Here is a 16,000-nt window from a genome sequence, read left to right as displayed (position 1 = left end):
ACCTGTAGCTCCATTCCGCTCCCTGCTGGGGCCCTGGAGCTATGCATTGCAGCCCTGAACCCCAAGCCCCATGCACCGCCCAGCTGGGCAGCAGCCAGAGCCCTGCCCAGCTCCTTTCCTCCCTCCCTATGGGGGCCTCAATCCCCACCCTCCGCCCCTCACTTACCTGTGGAAGCTGCTCTCCAGGCTGCCTCGAGCCATGTGCATCTATATGCACATGGTGCCCCCTGCCTGACCACCTTCCTTCCACTCTCTCCCAGCTCCCTGCAGGCTGGAAATCTGCCATTCTGTAGGGAGCTCAGTGCAAACTTGTATAATTTGCAGGTTTCTCTGGTAAAATGAGAAATCCACGTTTGCCTCCAGTAAAAGGTAAAATCTGTGGTCTACTCTGTTTTTCCATGGGAAATGGAAAACCTGGATCCCTGCTAATGATTCATCAAATTAAGCAATAAGCTACTTGTTCACAGGTGTTCCCTTCCTGGCAGGGCTTTAAGTAGGCTAGGTGGGCTGTGCTGTCTGGCTGGGCTTCCCTCCTCCCACCCCCTCACAGTTAAAGGGCTCCAGTAACCCAGAATGGCTCCCAGCAGAAGCTGTGTTTGAGCTGCTGTGTAATCAGTTAATCATTTGACTGCTATAATTAGAGAAGGCTAAACATACATTTTTAAAATGACATTTACATCTCTATACCTAAGGCAAAATTGTGTCAAATGTGTCTTTTAACTGTTTCTAAAACATATACCATGTTTTCCTTTGATAATTTTTTTTTTTTTTTTTTTTGTAGCTTGAGAGTTTCTAGGCCTTGCCTTTGTGTTGCTGGATTCCTATTCTGTGTCAGGCACCATTTGTGCTATCATTTCCAATGGGCAGCTCCTTTCTAAGTAATGTTCTCAAAAACAGGTTTCAAAATAATCTTGGTTGTGGCAAGATTCTTAGCTCTCCTTGTGGCCCAGGGTTCAATTCATCAGCCCAGTTTGTTCAACGGTTTAATATAGCCTTCCTTCAACAAATTCTCACATTCCAAACTTTATGGATAGAGGGTTTTGGGGGAGGCAGTGGGAAGAAGAATCACTGAAATCAATTCATAATTTTAACTGGAATAAGATTTAATACCTTGTAAAAACAGGTAGCAACCAATACTTTGTTTCGTCTCCAAAAACCTCTCTCAGATTTTTACTGCATCCAAGAGAGAAGCCATTTTTGTCAGGGCCATTTCGAAATGTGGGTGCACGAAATGCTTCTGTAAAGATAAATAAATAAAAACCACCATTAAACTGCAAACATGCTGAGAAGGGCGGGAAACAAAGATAATAAAAAAATAATTTCTTTATTACTAATGCCTGTTGCGGGCAACAGAAAGACACATGGCACAAACAGGGAGCGCAGGTAAACTATCAGCAATGATAAAGTGCATTATGGTAAGGCATGGATATCAACTTAGTTAATTTGCCTAAGGGATAATTTCCACTGGTTTATTCACCAGTGTACCAGTCTGGCTTGGCTTTAGCCATTTATGCCCCGATCTTAGACAGATATTGGCTAAGGTACTAAAAACATTGTTGTTTAACCTGGAGAACTGATACCTTGGTTGGATATCATCAGCATTTGAAAGACAGCAGACCAAATGCTCCTTTACTAAATCTCCTAAAATTCCTCTATTCTTAATGAACAGGACAGTAGTACCCTGTTTCATACCATGCTTGAAGCTTCTTCAGGAAGAGAAACAAGCATGTCTTAATGGCCACTTCAGTTTCCCCTAAATAAAAAAGCAAAGGCACTAAAAGTCGGTAGCTGAATTAAGATTAGTTCATGATCATGGACTCAAAAGCAGCTGATAAACTACAATCCAACTCCTGGTCATTACTAGAAATAAGTCAACCAACGCACTGCCTATGCTAAAACCAAGTCTGTAACAAGACAAACAAGGATCAAGGCAATCAACAGCATCCAAATAACATGAGAGTTGTCTCACCACAATCGTGTTTAGTGAAGGAAGATAGGAAATAGATAATCTGCCTCAAACAATGATGTCTGAGCAGGAAACACATTAAAGCTTCATTCAAAGCATTATTTCAAAGGCAGTTTGCTCATGCTACCAGGTACAGACAAATCTTCAATGGTTGCTAGGTCTAAAAAGAAGTAATAACTAACCATACAGTTGGTTCAATAAAAAATATCACCCACAAGAACTCTTGCCCCTTGCATAGCTTCTGGACCATCACAGCAACATCACCTCAGGACTTAAAAGATGGTCTCATTTTCTAGTAATAAATTCACTTTGGGGCTGGTCTCACTGAAAGTCAGTGGGATTTGAACTCCTATGTGATTACAGAATTTAAAAAAATTATCCAATGTTTTTAAGTTAAATATTTATTAGAAAGTATTATGCTGACCAGCAAGAACCTGTTTACAACAGGAAAAGAAAGAATTACAGGCAACCCCCGTTTAATGTGGTTTCACTTAATGCTATTTCGCTATAGTGCTCATTTAAAATTCATACCTGATTTCACTTAGTGCTGAGCCAGTTTCGTTACAGCACTCAGCAAAGCAGCAGCGGCGGTGAGAGCAGATAGTGGCAGCAAGTGGGAGGGCGGGAATGAGTGGTGCAGAGCCAGGGCACTGGTGCTGCAGGGCCAGGGCTGACAGGGGCCCAGGGCAGGGCAGCAGGAGCAGGGTGCCCGGGCTGAAGCACAGTGCCAGAGCAGTTGGTGGGCAGGGTGGGTGAGGAGAAGCGGTGGCAGTGAGAAGCAGTGAGTGGGGGGCAGGCGTGAGTACGGGGCCAAGGCCAGGGCCAGTGCCAGAGGGGGCAAAGGGTGGAGCAGCAGAAGTACGGGGTGTGGGCTGGCATGTGGTGCTGGAGCGGCTGGCAGGCAGGCGGAGGAGTGTAGAGAAGGGCCTGTAGTTAGAAGCTGCAGCAAGAAGCAGCAGTAACCAATTATCTCTATTTACATTAATTTCTATGGGGAAATGGGTTTCGCTTAGCACGGTTCTACTTAATACTCAGTTTTTCCAGAACCAATTAAGAGCATTAAGCAGGGGTTGCCTGTAGTGACGTCTCTTACTCCTTTAAGAGTAAATGAAAATATTTGTCAGTGTTTTTAGTTTTAATGCAGCTTTTTCGCAAGGCACTTTCTAGCAGAATTTTACCTCTTATTTTCAGCCCATAAGATTTTACAACATTCTTGCAGCGTGGATTGCGTCTTACTGCATGTACATTAAGCACCTTGTACAACATGGCCCTGACCTTCACGGGGCCCAATTACAGCTGCCGGATAGAAGTTATGCAATGGCAGCACGTTGAATCAGGAATTTGGGGCCTATACTCAACACTACATAAAAATGCAATAGAAACTGGCCCTATTCAGGGATCAGAAAATGAACAACCTGCGTGATCAGCTATGGACCATAACTTTGGCTGTGCACAGTGGCCACACTACATGCCATCATCTTGCAACAGACTCTGCAGTAAACTCTTTTTTAATTTTTTGGTTATTTCCACCCCAAAAGTTCCACATTTCATGAGATTTTTAAATTTTCCCTAAATGTTATGCTACATCCTGTATACCTCATGTTCAGAACAATATTTAGATTTCCAAACAAATGACAGCTACATATTCCCATTAACTGACCTATTGTTGATCTGTTTTTGCCAACTAGCCAGCAGTGGTAGCTGAAAAGTGATAGTATGCTGATGAAGAACATGGCAGCCACAAAGAAAAGGAAAAGTACATGGAATTTCGCCTGTGTGTCTGGCAGTTCGTTCTGGGGAGAAAAGAAAGAAAAAATAAAGATAAAGATTTAAAATTAACACTTTTTAGTAAATAATCCAGCATCATTCTTGAACTTTTTTTCTGTGCTTAACTTGTGAAGCTTTTGCCCCCTTCACTCAACATTATGCAAATCTTTTTAAATAAGGTTTCTTTTCCCTATTATGTAAAGCTAGTATAAGGCAGTAATGACTAGAAGTAAGAAGCATTTGCTTTGTAGAGCTGACTACATTCCCAGTACAACCTATTCCTCTTCTGGTGCTGCTTTCTGCACAGCAATCGTGGTGAGAAATTATACTTAAAAACAAAAATTTGGATCTGACGCTACAAGGAGCAACAGAGGGAACCTCAACAACATGTACCTCAACCTACTTTATTTAAGAGCTATTTCAAAAAGCAGATTTTTAAGTTGACAGTGTCCTTTCAACACACACCCAAAGCAGAGAGCATGAAAGGAGAGGGGAACTGGTTTAATTATACAGGCTTAATTGCCTCACACACTTAAGGTCTTGGAAATTACAGGCTCCTAAAGTCAAGCGGTCTTTAAGCAGTCAAATAGTAACGTAGAACACAGCACACCCACAACAAACATTTTAGGCCTGTGTCAATGGCAAAATTATGGTAACTGTGTTTTCACAGAAACCAGCTTTTCTTGATAATACTTTTATATAAGTGGGATTTAAAAAAAATAAAAAATTACGTTACATTTCTTCCCTCTGGCTTTAGGCTTTGCTGTATACCTTCAAGAGCTAAATAGTATTTTTTAAAGACGGCTCATTTACATAAGCTCAAAAACTCACTCATTTTAGGCAGCTGACCTTTAACAGCACTAGATACAAGACAGTCTATTTCTACTGAGATTTAGTTGGCATTACCATTTCTTTTTCTATCAGCCCATTCAACATATACTTATCCAACAACAAATCTCTTTTCTAGACACTAATTGCAACAACCACACACATAGACACACTTCATATCACCTCTCTTATACAGAAAAAAGGAGATTAAAAGCTTCCCTCCTTTAGGAAACAACAGGAGCTGCCACGGAGAGAACTAGAAAAGGCACAGTAGGAACAATTCTTTAAATTAACCACATCAACATTGGATTTTACCTTTGGACAATTCTCTGCAGATTTCCTGCGGCAAAGCTTTGTACAAACAAAGACAATTTATTAAATACCAATATCACTTCAATGCAAATGTTGGAAAGCAGCACAGGCTTTGTTAGGAAAGAGATGATTTGTGTGCACATGTGCTCTAAAACGTGCAGAGCTCCAATGCCCATCAGATGTCTTAGCCTTCATTCGCAGGGGTAATAGGACTGAAGTACATTGCCAACTTATTTTAAATCCTGAAGCTTGCTACCGACGTGTATAATCAGTAATATTTATATCAAGCATGGGCAGCATTTAGCATGTTTCATCAGCTTTCAAAACACAGCTGCATCTAATGCTCACTCTACAAGTAGTTTTCATTTATTTATCTTTTAATTTTATAATTAAAGTATATTACTACTAAAATGTGGGCACAATACTCATGGGAAGAACAACTCAAGCTTGGCATACTCTAGCTGAACAACAGCTGCAGAATTTAACTATTATAAATCTACAGGCATTTCCAACACACTCATCACCAGAGGATGTAGGAGTCATGTAGGGGTTTTGTAAATACAAGGAGGGAAATGTTTTCCACTCAAACAGGATTTGCTTGTTTTTCAGGTGTAAGGGGATGTACAGCTTTTAAGGAACAGGCTCTTGTTAAGGCACAATAAAACTGATTGCTTTCTCGTCTTTATTTTACTTTATTAAAGAAAAATGGCACAAGAAAAACTACTCTTCCCTCTTTCCTTGCACTAAGACCCTTTCTGGTGTAACATATTGACAACACAGAGTTCACAATGATCCTGATGCCTCCTACAGGATAAGGAAAAAAAATAACAACCAAAAACTGTAGGCTTCTTCTCCTCCAACAGTAGTCTTATCTAAACTAGGATTTCAGGTGTGATGGTACATTATCAAACATGTACTAGCATTTTAAGAGTTCAGTGCAGAGACAAGGCCTGCTGCCTTTAACATATGTGAAAACAGCCATGAGCGACTGGTGCCTCCTGAACCTGGTGGGGAAGCCACTGACCCTGTAGGGGGGGGGAACCACCCCTACCAACAGCATCAGTGTTGGCCGTCAGGAGGGGCACATGCACCCTCATGTATCCCCTACCAGTCGCCTATACAGCTAATAAAAGCCTAGGCTTCCTCCAAGTTTAATCTCAACCAATTTAGCACATGTAGACAAGACAAGGTAGACTTTTAAAATATGTTAGGATGCATTAGCCAACCTCACACCTTTCATCCTATTCTAGGCAAAACTGGACAAACGGCAAGCTCCAAACACAGTTCTTTCTGCCACCACCTTACCCTGGCCTCTCGACTTGCCAGTATCCTTATGCAGAGATGGTTTCATTTGTGTTCTCTTTCATTTTTTTTTTTTTAATTTTCTTCCCCACACCTCACACCAAAGGGGATAAAAGCCATTTTTCAATCCCATGACACCAGAGTTAATTGAGGGTGACACTAGTGCAGGGGTGGGCAAAGTATGGCCTGCGGGCCGGATCTGGCCTGTGAGGCCATTCTATCCAGCCCGCAGGGCCCCTAAAAAAAATTGGAAAATTTATATTTCTCTGCCCTTGGTTCCTGTCAAAAATGACAGGAACCAAGGGCAGTAGGACCCAGGGGAAGCCCAGCGGTCCCCAACAACAGCAGGGCCTGCCCCTAAGCTGAAAGCCCCTGCCGGGGTTTCTGGGTTGGGAAGCTCAGGTAAGGGTGTGGGACCCCAGGCAGGGAAGGAGCATGGGGGGAAAGCAGCCCCCCCACACACACACCCAGTGTCCTGTGCTGCAGCCTGGGTGGGGCTGCCTGTGCTCACTCTGGACAGCCTGATGTGGGCTGCGAGCACCTGGAGCGTGGGGCACCAGGCGTGGGAGGGGTCACTTCCCCCCCACACTCAGCTCTTCCCTGGACTTCTTTGCTGCATGGAGAAAAGCGGCCCCTCACCCGCTCCATGGCTGGCACCCTGCACTGCAGGCACTCGCAGCCCGCAGGGCTGTCTGGAGCAGGCACAGGCAGCCCCAGGCAGGCTGTGAGCAGCTGCAGCGTGGGGCGCCGGCTATGGGGTGGGCGAGGGGCTGTTTCCCGCCCCCGCTGCACTCAGCACCACCTGGTAACCCAGCCCCACTGCCAAGCTGGCAGTGGGGCCGGGTTACAAGCTGGTGCTGAACGCAGGGAAAAGCGGCCCCTTGCCTGCCCCATGGCCAGTGCCCTGCGCTGCAGCCGCTCACAGCCTGCCTGGGGCTGCCTGTGTCTGCAACACAGGGCACCGGCCGTGGGGCAGGTGAGGGGCCACTTTTCCCCATGCTCAGCACCAACTTCTTCCCTGCCAGCAAGCAAGGGGCCGGGGCTGTGCGCTGCTGCTTGCTTGAACCACAGGGCTGGTGGGCACTGGGTGTGAGTGGGTGGGGAGCCAGTGGGAGCACAGGGCCCACACAGGTGTCCTGGGGCCAGTGCCGGTGGGGCCCAGAGCAGGGTGGCAGGAGCGCAGGGTCCCCGCTGGCTGGGACTCTATGGAGTTGGGCCAGCTCCCCACTCCCTGCTGGTGCAGCCCAGCCCAGCTCCACAGACCCTTGCCAGCCTCTGCCCTGCTCTGGGCCCCACTGGTGCTGGCCCTGGGACATTGCTCTCAAGACACTGGGACATTGGCCCCAAGATGGTGACCAGGGGGTGGGGCACATGTCAAGGGGCAGGGCTAGCCATGCGGCCCTCAACAGCCTGCCAAAACTGGGTAAGCAGCCCTCTGCTCAAAATAATTGCCCGTCCCTGCTCTAGTGCTGATATTCATGCTCAGGAAATCAAAGCTTTCCAATCCAACATAGGCTGCCATCTTTTTGAGTCTCATATTGTCAATTTAAAGATAGGGCTCCACACATGGAATAAAGTTACAGAATAGAATAACCAAAGTTCTGTCAGAGTCTGCAGGCCGATTAAAAAAAATAGAAAAAGCTATTGTCAGAACCGTGAAGCAGTGGAACTTCAAAATATGCCGGATTGTTCATTATGAAGACCTGTTCTTGGGGTGTAGAGGAGTTCTTAGTAAAGGCCTTGCTCCAGTCTAAATCCTATTTCCCCTATTAGTAGTCTAAGTGGCTTGGATCCTGATTCCTTCAGAAAGAGTTCACAGCATAGTAAGATTCATCTGACAGCATTGCAAAGCCAGGATTTTTAGAAATGGATGTCAGAGATGTTTCCGTGCCAAGTGCTCAACGCTTTTGAAAGTCAAACCCACTTAAGGTGTTGAGCTGGGCACTTGTTTTTAATGCCCTGGCCTCAGTGGCTTGCTTACCCCTACAAGAGCCACAGCACTACTAGCACAAACACTTATTTGTCACTACTGAAAAATCAAGTCTTACCTATGGGTTTCATTATTGATTTCTAGAATCAGTCAGAAGCCTTTACTGATCTATTCTGTATTTTCAGAAGCCTGAGCTCTTCAGCTGCAAGTAAGCTTTATTTAGCCCATGCTCAGGATTTCCAAATAATTATGGAGTTCGGCAGAATATCCGATAGGCGCAAGGTATTTAGCACAGCTGGAAACACAGGCTTAATGACCCAAAGGGCCAAGTAGTAAGAGGACTGTATTCAGATATAAACAAAGCATGCAATGTGGAAATAAGTAAACAAGGACTAAGTTTTCAGCCACTGCTACTATTCAGAGCTATGGCTACTCATGTTATACACATCTTATTAAACTAAGGTCTTGTCTAATCCTCTTGAGTGATTACCCTGAGAGGAATGAAAATCTTAGACTAACAAGAACATTCTGCTTCCTCTGATCTCTAAGACAGAGTCTAACATCCACATCAAGGCACAAGCAAGATCTGAACTGTAGCTAGGCCTCCATCTACCTTATCATTACAGTAATAATTCCTAAAAATGCTCTGTACAATACTTTGACGAAAAGATGTTATAAAAATCCTCTGTGGCATGTGAGGAAGATGTACAGTTTTTCAGTAAGGGAGATTCAGGTGGCAGGTAAGTGTACAATATTTGCAGAGTCTGTACTGCTGATGTTCAGGTATCTGGGGGTGTCATGCAAACATAGTATAACTATAGCGAGCTTTGTTACAAGGCATGGGATCTCCTCCACTGTTAAGAATTAGACCAAGGATGGGGAAGGGGCCAAAAAAATCCCTGACTGTTGTGGGATTTGCATTACTCTGTCCAAGAGCAATCCTACCTGCTAGTGGCAGAATACAGGTTTGCAAGAATTATAAATTGCTGATGATCTGGGCTGGAAAAAAACCCACCAAGTTACTTGTTACCCATTAGCTCAAAGCTAGTGTGAAAAACCCTTGTGCTATTATCTCCTTAGCAATTAGAAGGGAAAATCTCCCTTCTGAAACAGTCCTGCTCCATTTACTGTTATGAAGATTGTCAATTAGCTTTCTAGTTAATAAGACTTCACACAAACTGTTTCTTGCTCTTACTTTTGCGATTTACTCTTTTCCTTCCTGGCTCCCTTTTTTCCTGTGGTCTTTCCATAATACCATACTTCCTGTGTTGTTTTCAATATCAGCTTCCTCACTGCCTCCCCATCTGTGCAGCATCCTACAGCTTGGGGACAAGGATTGTCTTTTCTGACAATGCCCAGCATTACAAGGCCCCAGACATCTGAGAACAACAATAATGTAAACTTTTACCATTACTCCACCTTCCCTCCTCAGCCAAGGGATATTTTTCATCTCTCATGTCTCCCTGTCTTCCAATTCCATGCACCCTCCTGCTTCTTCATATAAAAAGGCTTTTCCAGACACCTAATAGCTAACACCCTGGGGCCAGTAACAATGGCCAGCTAGGAACCTAAACTCTCCCAACTCTTCCCTGACCGGTATCTTCTGTGAATAAAGTTGATTGGCTTCCTACTGGGAAGCTGCTGTTGCTAGACCAAGCTTGATGGTTCAATCTTTGTAGACTATAGCTCATACATGCTTTATAAGTTTGCAGACATCTTCTCCATTGGGTGCTGGAAGGAAGAAAGCAACAGTCTCTCTCCATGTCTGGGCCCAAAGCCCAGCAACAGCTAATTCATCCAATGTATAGGTCTCCTTCCACGTAACATTCTAGGATCCTTCTTCCCAGTCAATAGCCTGCCCATTCTTGTATGTTCCTCAGGTTTCAGCAGAGGAAGTTTCACCTGGAACATTTTCATGCCAGTTTTGCCTCAAAAGATCCGAAGAGCCACAATTAAAACTGACCAGCTTGGTCAATGTTCCCTTTGCAGTATTGGCAAGATAAGCAGAGGCACTGAAGTCAGCAGTCCTGGGTCAGCATTGCATTAGAACACTTGATTTCTATTTGTAAGGCTCACCTTTCAACCATATGGGCTATAGTTTTTTTAGCCACGTAAAACAATCAAGGCTTAGAACAAACAAGCAAACCCGAACAGCCTTCCTGCATAATACAGACAAGTGACTTTCATAAGCCCTACTGACTAGTGGTACCGCAACTTGTCTGTAGAAGTAAAAATGATCTACTTGTTCTCATGAAAATTTTAAATAGCTAAGATTCAGGACTTGAATATAGGTATTAGATGCACTTCTATTTTGAAACATGATTATAAAAATGGTATAGATTTCATGAATTTTTTTGGTTTTTGTCTCTCAGTTCCCAGCTTATACTATATACAAGGTTGCAATTAAAAAGGTGTTTTTCCCTACTGCAAGTCCAACAAAATGATTACAGTCTGACAGCTGAGCCAGAATGTATTAAAGATTTTGCAGACAAAATCAGGCTCAGAGGGACACCTGGGCAATCTGATAATCAAAATAACTCTTTGGTTGATGTACAAGATGGAATAGTGCTCAATTTTTCTAAGCGTGCTGACTCTGCAGCACCAAATGCTTATTTTTAGTCACTAGTGGAAAGCAGAGCTCATTCAATATACAAAAGAAGTGCTGCTGAAAAAAATGGAACTTCACTTTCCAAACAGTCACTTTTCAGAAGCAATGCATTAATTCAGTGAACATTTCAGTCACTGATTTTGTAAGCAGCTCTTAAGCTTCCTTTCTCCACTCAGAAATCTGCTTTTGTATAGAGTCCAATGGGCTTTGGCAGAGGCTTGATGTAAATGCTGGCATTAAATGCTTGTTACATCCACATGTCTAGAGAAGTTTCACTATAAAAGGATGCATGAAGTGAGGTGACAAAGCAAAACCATTCCCTTTGCTCCTGGTTTGCTCACACACTGACCTGTACAGTACATGGGCCCTCATCTAAAATTACTCTCTTAAAAATAGAAAAAGTATGTAACTCATTTGCCTCCCTGTTCTGCAATGTCTAGTATTAGCATGTGCTCAAATTCATTAAAGATTAAGTAGTATATAATCAATAAGACTAAATACCAGATTCATACCACTTAAATAAAAAAAAACCCCCAACAACCCTAGAATTAAATCAGTAAAACCTCAACTGAATGCATAATTTGGAGACTGCAGTTCTGTAAGTTATTGAAACACTAAGGCCCCTGGGCAGACACTACAGTTAAGATGCAATTAACCAAATAATTACATCATAACCAGGAACCAGCCACGCATTCCAGAAATTAATGGCACAACAAAACAGGAAATAACGGAGAATTATTCCACAAAATGTGTAATTTTGTGGTTTCTACTGCACCTTAAACTGAACATGTGGCAGGTCCCTGCCAGGCAGCCTGATGCTGGCTGCATGGCATAGCTCTGGGAACGGCCCCAGTACACTTTGAAGACTCTAATCCACAATCAGCTGACTCACGCAGTCCCAAGACTGCATTGGTTCACCAGATACCAACTCGCTGTTGCAGGGGGAGTCTGGGATCATGATGCCTGTATCAGCAAACAATAACAGCGTGATTGGGACCTGATCCCCAATCCCAAAACTGCACAACTTGTCATACATGTGTGGCATGGCAGAAGACATGACCGTTGGGATTGTGGAACATATCCCATTGTGCCATTTAGTGAATGTGTCAGAAACCTAAATTCATGGAGTTCTTTGGCTCTCTGTTAATGGACAGTGGCAAGAGAATAATTAGGGTAATCTAATCTACCCAAGAGGGTAGATTAGACCAATAATACTTTGCAAGGTTAGGGTTTCAACCCTAAATAACACTGAAATAATATAATGTTTGGTTTCTAAAAGGTAAATGATGCAAACAGTTGTCTTAAAGTATTGCTATTCTGAATATATCCTCTAGTTTCTTTTATGCTAACAGAAAAATCCTGAGTTGAATATATCTTTTTGCTCCAAGATCTGTCATCCTTACAACTACGAGGATAATTACTGCTTTTCACAGCTATACAGATGGCAGCTTGTGTCTAAGAGGTAACTGCCATTATAAAATTTAAAAAAATGCAAGAGAGCCTTTGACTGGAAGAATCAGCAGCAATTCATTATTTTGCAGTAGCATTACAGTAATATTCTGAAGGTAGCTACACCCTGTTCTCTCTAGTCTGTTAGGATAGGCCCATAGAAAGTTTTTACAGGCAGGAGAAGGAAATGCAAATTATTGACTGAGACACAGCTGGCATAAATACTCATGCACAAGGTTGTTTTCACGTTACATAAACCTATTTGAATGGAGTTCTTAAGGCAAGAAATATAGATTCATATCTATATTGATATAACATAGGGGCATTGATAATTTTGCAAAAAAAGTAGCAGCAACACTGCATCTACTAGGCAAAACTTATATTAGACATGTCAGGTCAGCAAGAGCTACTTAATCTCAAACTGAAATTTGCAACTGTCTGTACTCTGTATTACAGCTGAGCAGACTCACAGTGAACAGGTAAATTTAGCTGCCTCTTCTCTCAAAAAACATCCATAAATTAAAATTTGACATATTTGTCATTGCTTCTCTTATTCTATAGTTTAATTCTAACCAGTTCTCTGTCAGTAAGTACTCAGCACATGTATTCAGAAAAACTGAGCTGTGATGCTCAATTTTGATGGATCAGAGAAGTTATACACTATTATTACTATTGAAGTTTCTTCCCCCAATGTTTGTACCTTATTCAACATACAACTTAATTAATTAATTTCAATTCAGAAAGTGCTCTTGCTTCAGGTCACCTTGACTGGTGCTGGTGATGAGAATGATCCATGAAATAGAGTAAAAATGACTGAGCACATGAGGGTCTGTAAAGGTCTTCAAAAATGCATGCAAATTTAACAAAAACCCCAAAACTTACTGTCCAAAACTTTATAAAGTACTGCAAGACTGTAGCAGCAACGAACAGACAGTATAGTAAGGAGTACATTAAAAACAGGAGGAAGAATTTGTAGTTAGAAAATCCCACGCAGTTATTCACCCTAGAAAAGAGAGAGATAGAGACCAATAGGTTAGCAAGATGTATACATCTGTGAAGTGTTACTGTTTGATTCCAGCAGGCTATCAATTGGAACAATTTCTTCCAATCAAAAAATAGATACTAAAAACAAGCAAACCAGCTCAGAAATTTGTTTAAAATGTAGATTTTAAAATGGTGTCTTCCCTCAGGTATGTGATCTAGGTATCTCTCCCAACCTCCCCCTCCTGTCCACCAGCTTTGCTGAACAAAACTCAGCTGGCAACAAGCACCATTTTAGGCAGATTTTGTTACGTAAAGTATCGATCTGGCAAAAGGTCACGTCATGCTTCCTGTCAGAAATTAGGGGCCTACTCCACTGAAGGTAACGGCAGCTTCAGTGGGCGTTATGTAAGGCCCTAGAACACCTATAATAATGGCTGCCCTTGCTAGCATTATTGGCTTGGACAATGCATCATGTTTACTTCATTTCATGATACTGAACAGACACTGAATGTCAAGGTTTTATTCCCTGCACTCCAGGAACCTAAGTGAAAACAATATTAGAAATCCCAGTGAACTAATCCTATGTGATAGCTGTGTGCAATTCAATTCCTACATGAAGTCAGTCAATTAAGTAACAGATGGTTGCTATTTTTTTGCCATACACAGTATTCAACTAAGCACAACTAAAGAGCAGCTCATCAGTATCTCATCTCTTTCAAAACTGGTCATCTCTTTTGTGTATTTACACATAAGATCACTAAACTAAATACATTTTTATTTTCTTAGACCCCCAATCCCAATCTATTGCATGCAAATCAGACATGAAGGGGAAAATGCTGTTTCTCATTTACATATGCCATAATGTAGAGAAATTCCACTGAAATAAGTGGATTTGTTCTATACTTAAATCTGCCTAACAGAACGTCGAGCTGACCCATTGTTTTCATGAGTTATGGTAATTAAACACAAACAAACAAAAAACCATACCAAGGACAATGATGGTCCATTTTTAGTACACATCTGAAAAAGAAAAAGGCCTTTTTCAATAAAAACATACACTTTATTTTTAAAATAATCTGGCCTAGAATTTCCTCCAGATCCACAATAACTTTTTAATTTTATTTTTTACTTATCAACTCTGTCCTTCCAAGTACAACCCCCATATCAGAGTTTGCCATACCTCCCAGGAAGACTAGATGGGACTAAAAAGAGCCAGTCAAAAAAGCCCCTTTAAATCAACAAGGGCTGCTATTCAGCAACACAAAGTACCCTCTGTTTTCACAGACCATATACACTATTTTTACAGAGCACCAAGTCACTTCATCATTGGAGTATGACATTGGAAATTCATCATCTTATAAAGATTGATTTAATAATCAGCACTCTCTAGAGCTACTGTAGATAAATACTTTAGTGTGGCACTCGATCAAGTCTATTAAACGCCAAACAGAAAAAGAGCTTTGGGTGCATGGAAGAAGATGAAGAAAGTATGTAAATCACTTCAGTGGTTTATATTCCATTTTCTCCCCGCTTTGAATTTGCTATCCTTTGGCTTTGTTGTACTAAACAAGCACATGCATTCATTAGGTTTCTCACTATGCTTCATATTAGCTGCAAGACTAACATGCAATGTTCACCAGGTTTCTTAATTAAAAATTTCCCAAGTTTAGCTTCTGAAGTCTATTTTACAGTTTCCCCAGTCTCTAGTAGCCTACAACAGATTTTTTTGGTGCAGCAGGAGTCATCTAGAGGATAATAAAGACCTCTGAAGCAATGAAAATCTTCAATTTTACTGTAACTCCCCTAAAACAACATTGTAACTCCTATAGCATAAACATATGTGACTAGAACAGGAGCAGGCTAGCACTCAGTTATACAGCAGAAACTTCTGGTGGCACTTCTCCCACAGACTGGACTCCCTCCACTCAAATAAGATCTTTTAGAATGAATGCGTTTTACAAAAAATTCTGCCCTAACTTCTATGGTCCATAAGCCTTCATATTTACTAGAACTGTTGCAGTTCCAGTATAGGTAATACAGATTTTCACTATTTACATGAAACCCAGCTCTAAGATCTGGTAGATGGACGAGACTGTAGACCTACTATTATGCAGACTGGCACACAGTGAAAAAAGGCACACATTTATAAAATAAGAATTCAAACAGGAGACACAATTACTTACACATCACATGCAGAACAGTGGTGACAGCGATCAGGTTTGATGAGTTGGCATCGATCACAATATCTGATGGCTGTGTCCAAATTTTAAAAGTCAATTTATTAAATAGTTCTTTGTAAAGTTAAATTACACACATTAAATTCTCTATTGCTTCATAGCAGAAATCTCATCTTAAAAGATGGTCTCAAAAGACATCTCCTTCTTCCATTCTTGGACCTGCCCACTCTGAATCGTATCAGATTGCTATGGCAACAAGAGTCCAAAGGGGAAAATGTAATAGTAGACTTAGCTTTATCCATTGCAATATTTTATTCTTTTGTTTTTTGTTCAATGTGTTCTGTTCCCCCACTTCCATGATTCTCTAGCAGAGGGGTGCTCAACCCCCAGCCTGTGGGCCAGACCTAGTTCACAGAGCCAAATTATCTAGTCCACCATGCTGCCCATGGGTCCAAAAATTTGGCACAGTAAGTGATGGCAACATTAACTGCCATTTCCCTGCTGCCGTATTTCAGGATCCATGCCCCCGCACCCCCAAGAGCTGGGTATGTAACTGGGCACTCTACATCAGGCACACACGGCCCAATCCTGGTGCCAACACCACAGGTGATCTGGCCCACAGACTGCCCCTGCACCACTCATCCGGCCCACAGGGCTGAAAGGTTGAGCACCTCTTT

General features: G+C 42.2%; 1 protein-coding gene across 1 annotated transcript in view; it reads right to left on the bottom strand.

The window, feature by feature from the left end:
• The window catches only part of ZDHHC20 (zDHHC palmitoyltransferase 20), a 75,489-nt gene that overhangs the window by 16,376 nt on the left and 43,113 nt on the right, over nucleotides 1-16,000 (bottom strand). Inside the window, exons 5-9 of the mRNA XM_090029052.1 lie at nucleotides 15,330-15,399; nucleotides 14,134-14,166; nucleotides 13,045-13,165; nucleotides 3,627-3,759; nucleotides 1,111-1,237 (exon numbers count right to left, since the gene is read on the bottom strand). Coding sequence (XP_089885178.1) covers nucleotides 1,111-1,237; nucleotides 3,627-3,759; nucleotides 13,045-13,165; nucleotides 14,134-14,166; nucleotides 15,330-15,399 — 484 coding nt within the window. The remainder of the gene's footprint in view (nucleotides 1-1,110; nucleotides 1,238-3,626; nucleotides 3,760-13,044; nucleotides 13,166-14,133; nucleotides 14,167-15,329; nucleotides 15,400-16,000) is intronic.

The sequence above is a fragment of the Crocodylus siamensis genome, chromosome 1, assembly GCF_052110815.1.
Source record: "Crocodylus siamensis isolate JL-2025a chromosome 1, ASM5211081v1, whole genome shotgun sequence".
Taxonomy (NCBI): domain Eukaryota; kingdom Metazoa; phylum Chordata; order Crocodylia; family Crocodylidae; genus Crocodylus; species Crocodylus siamensis.
Note: the sequence above shows the minus strand (reverse complement) of the source record. Positions and strands in the feature narration are given on the sequence as shown.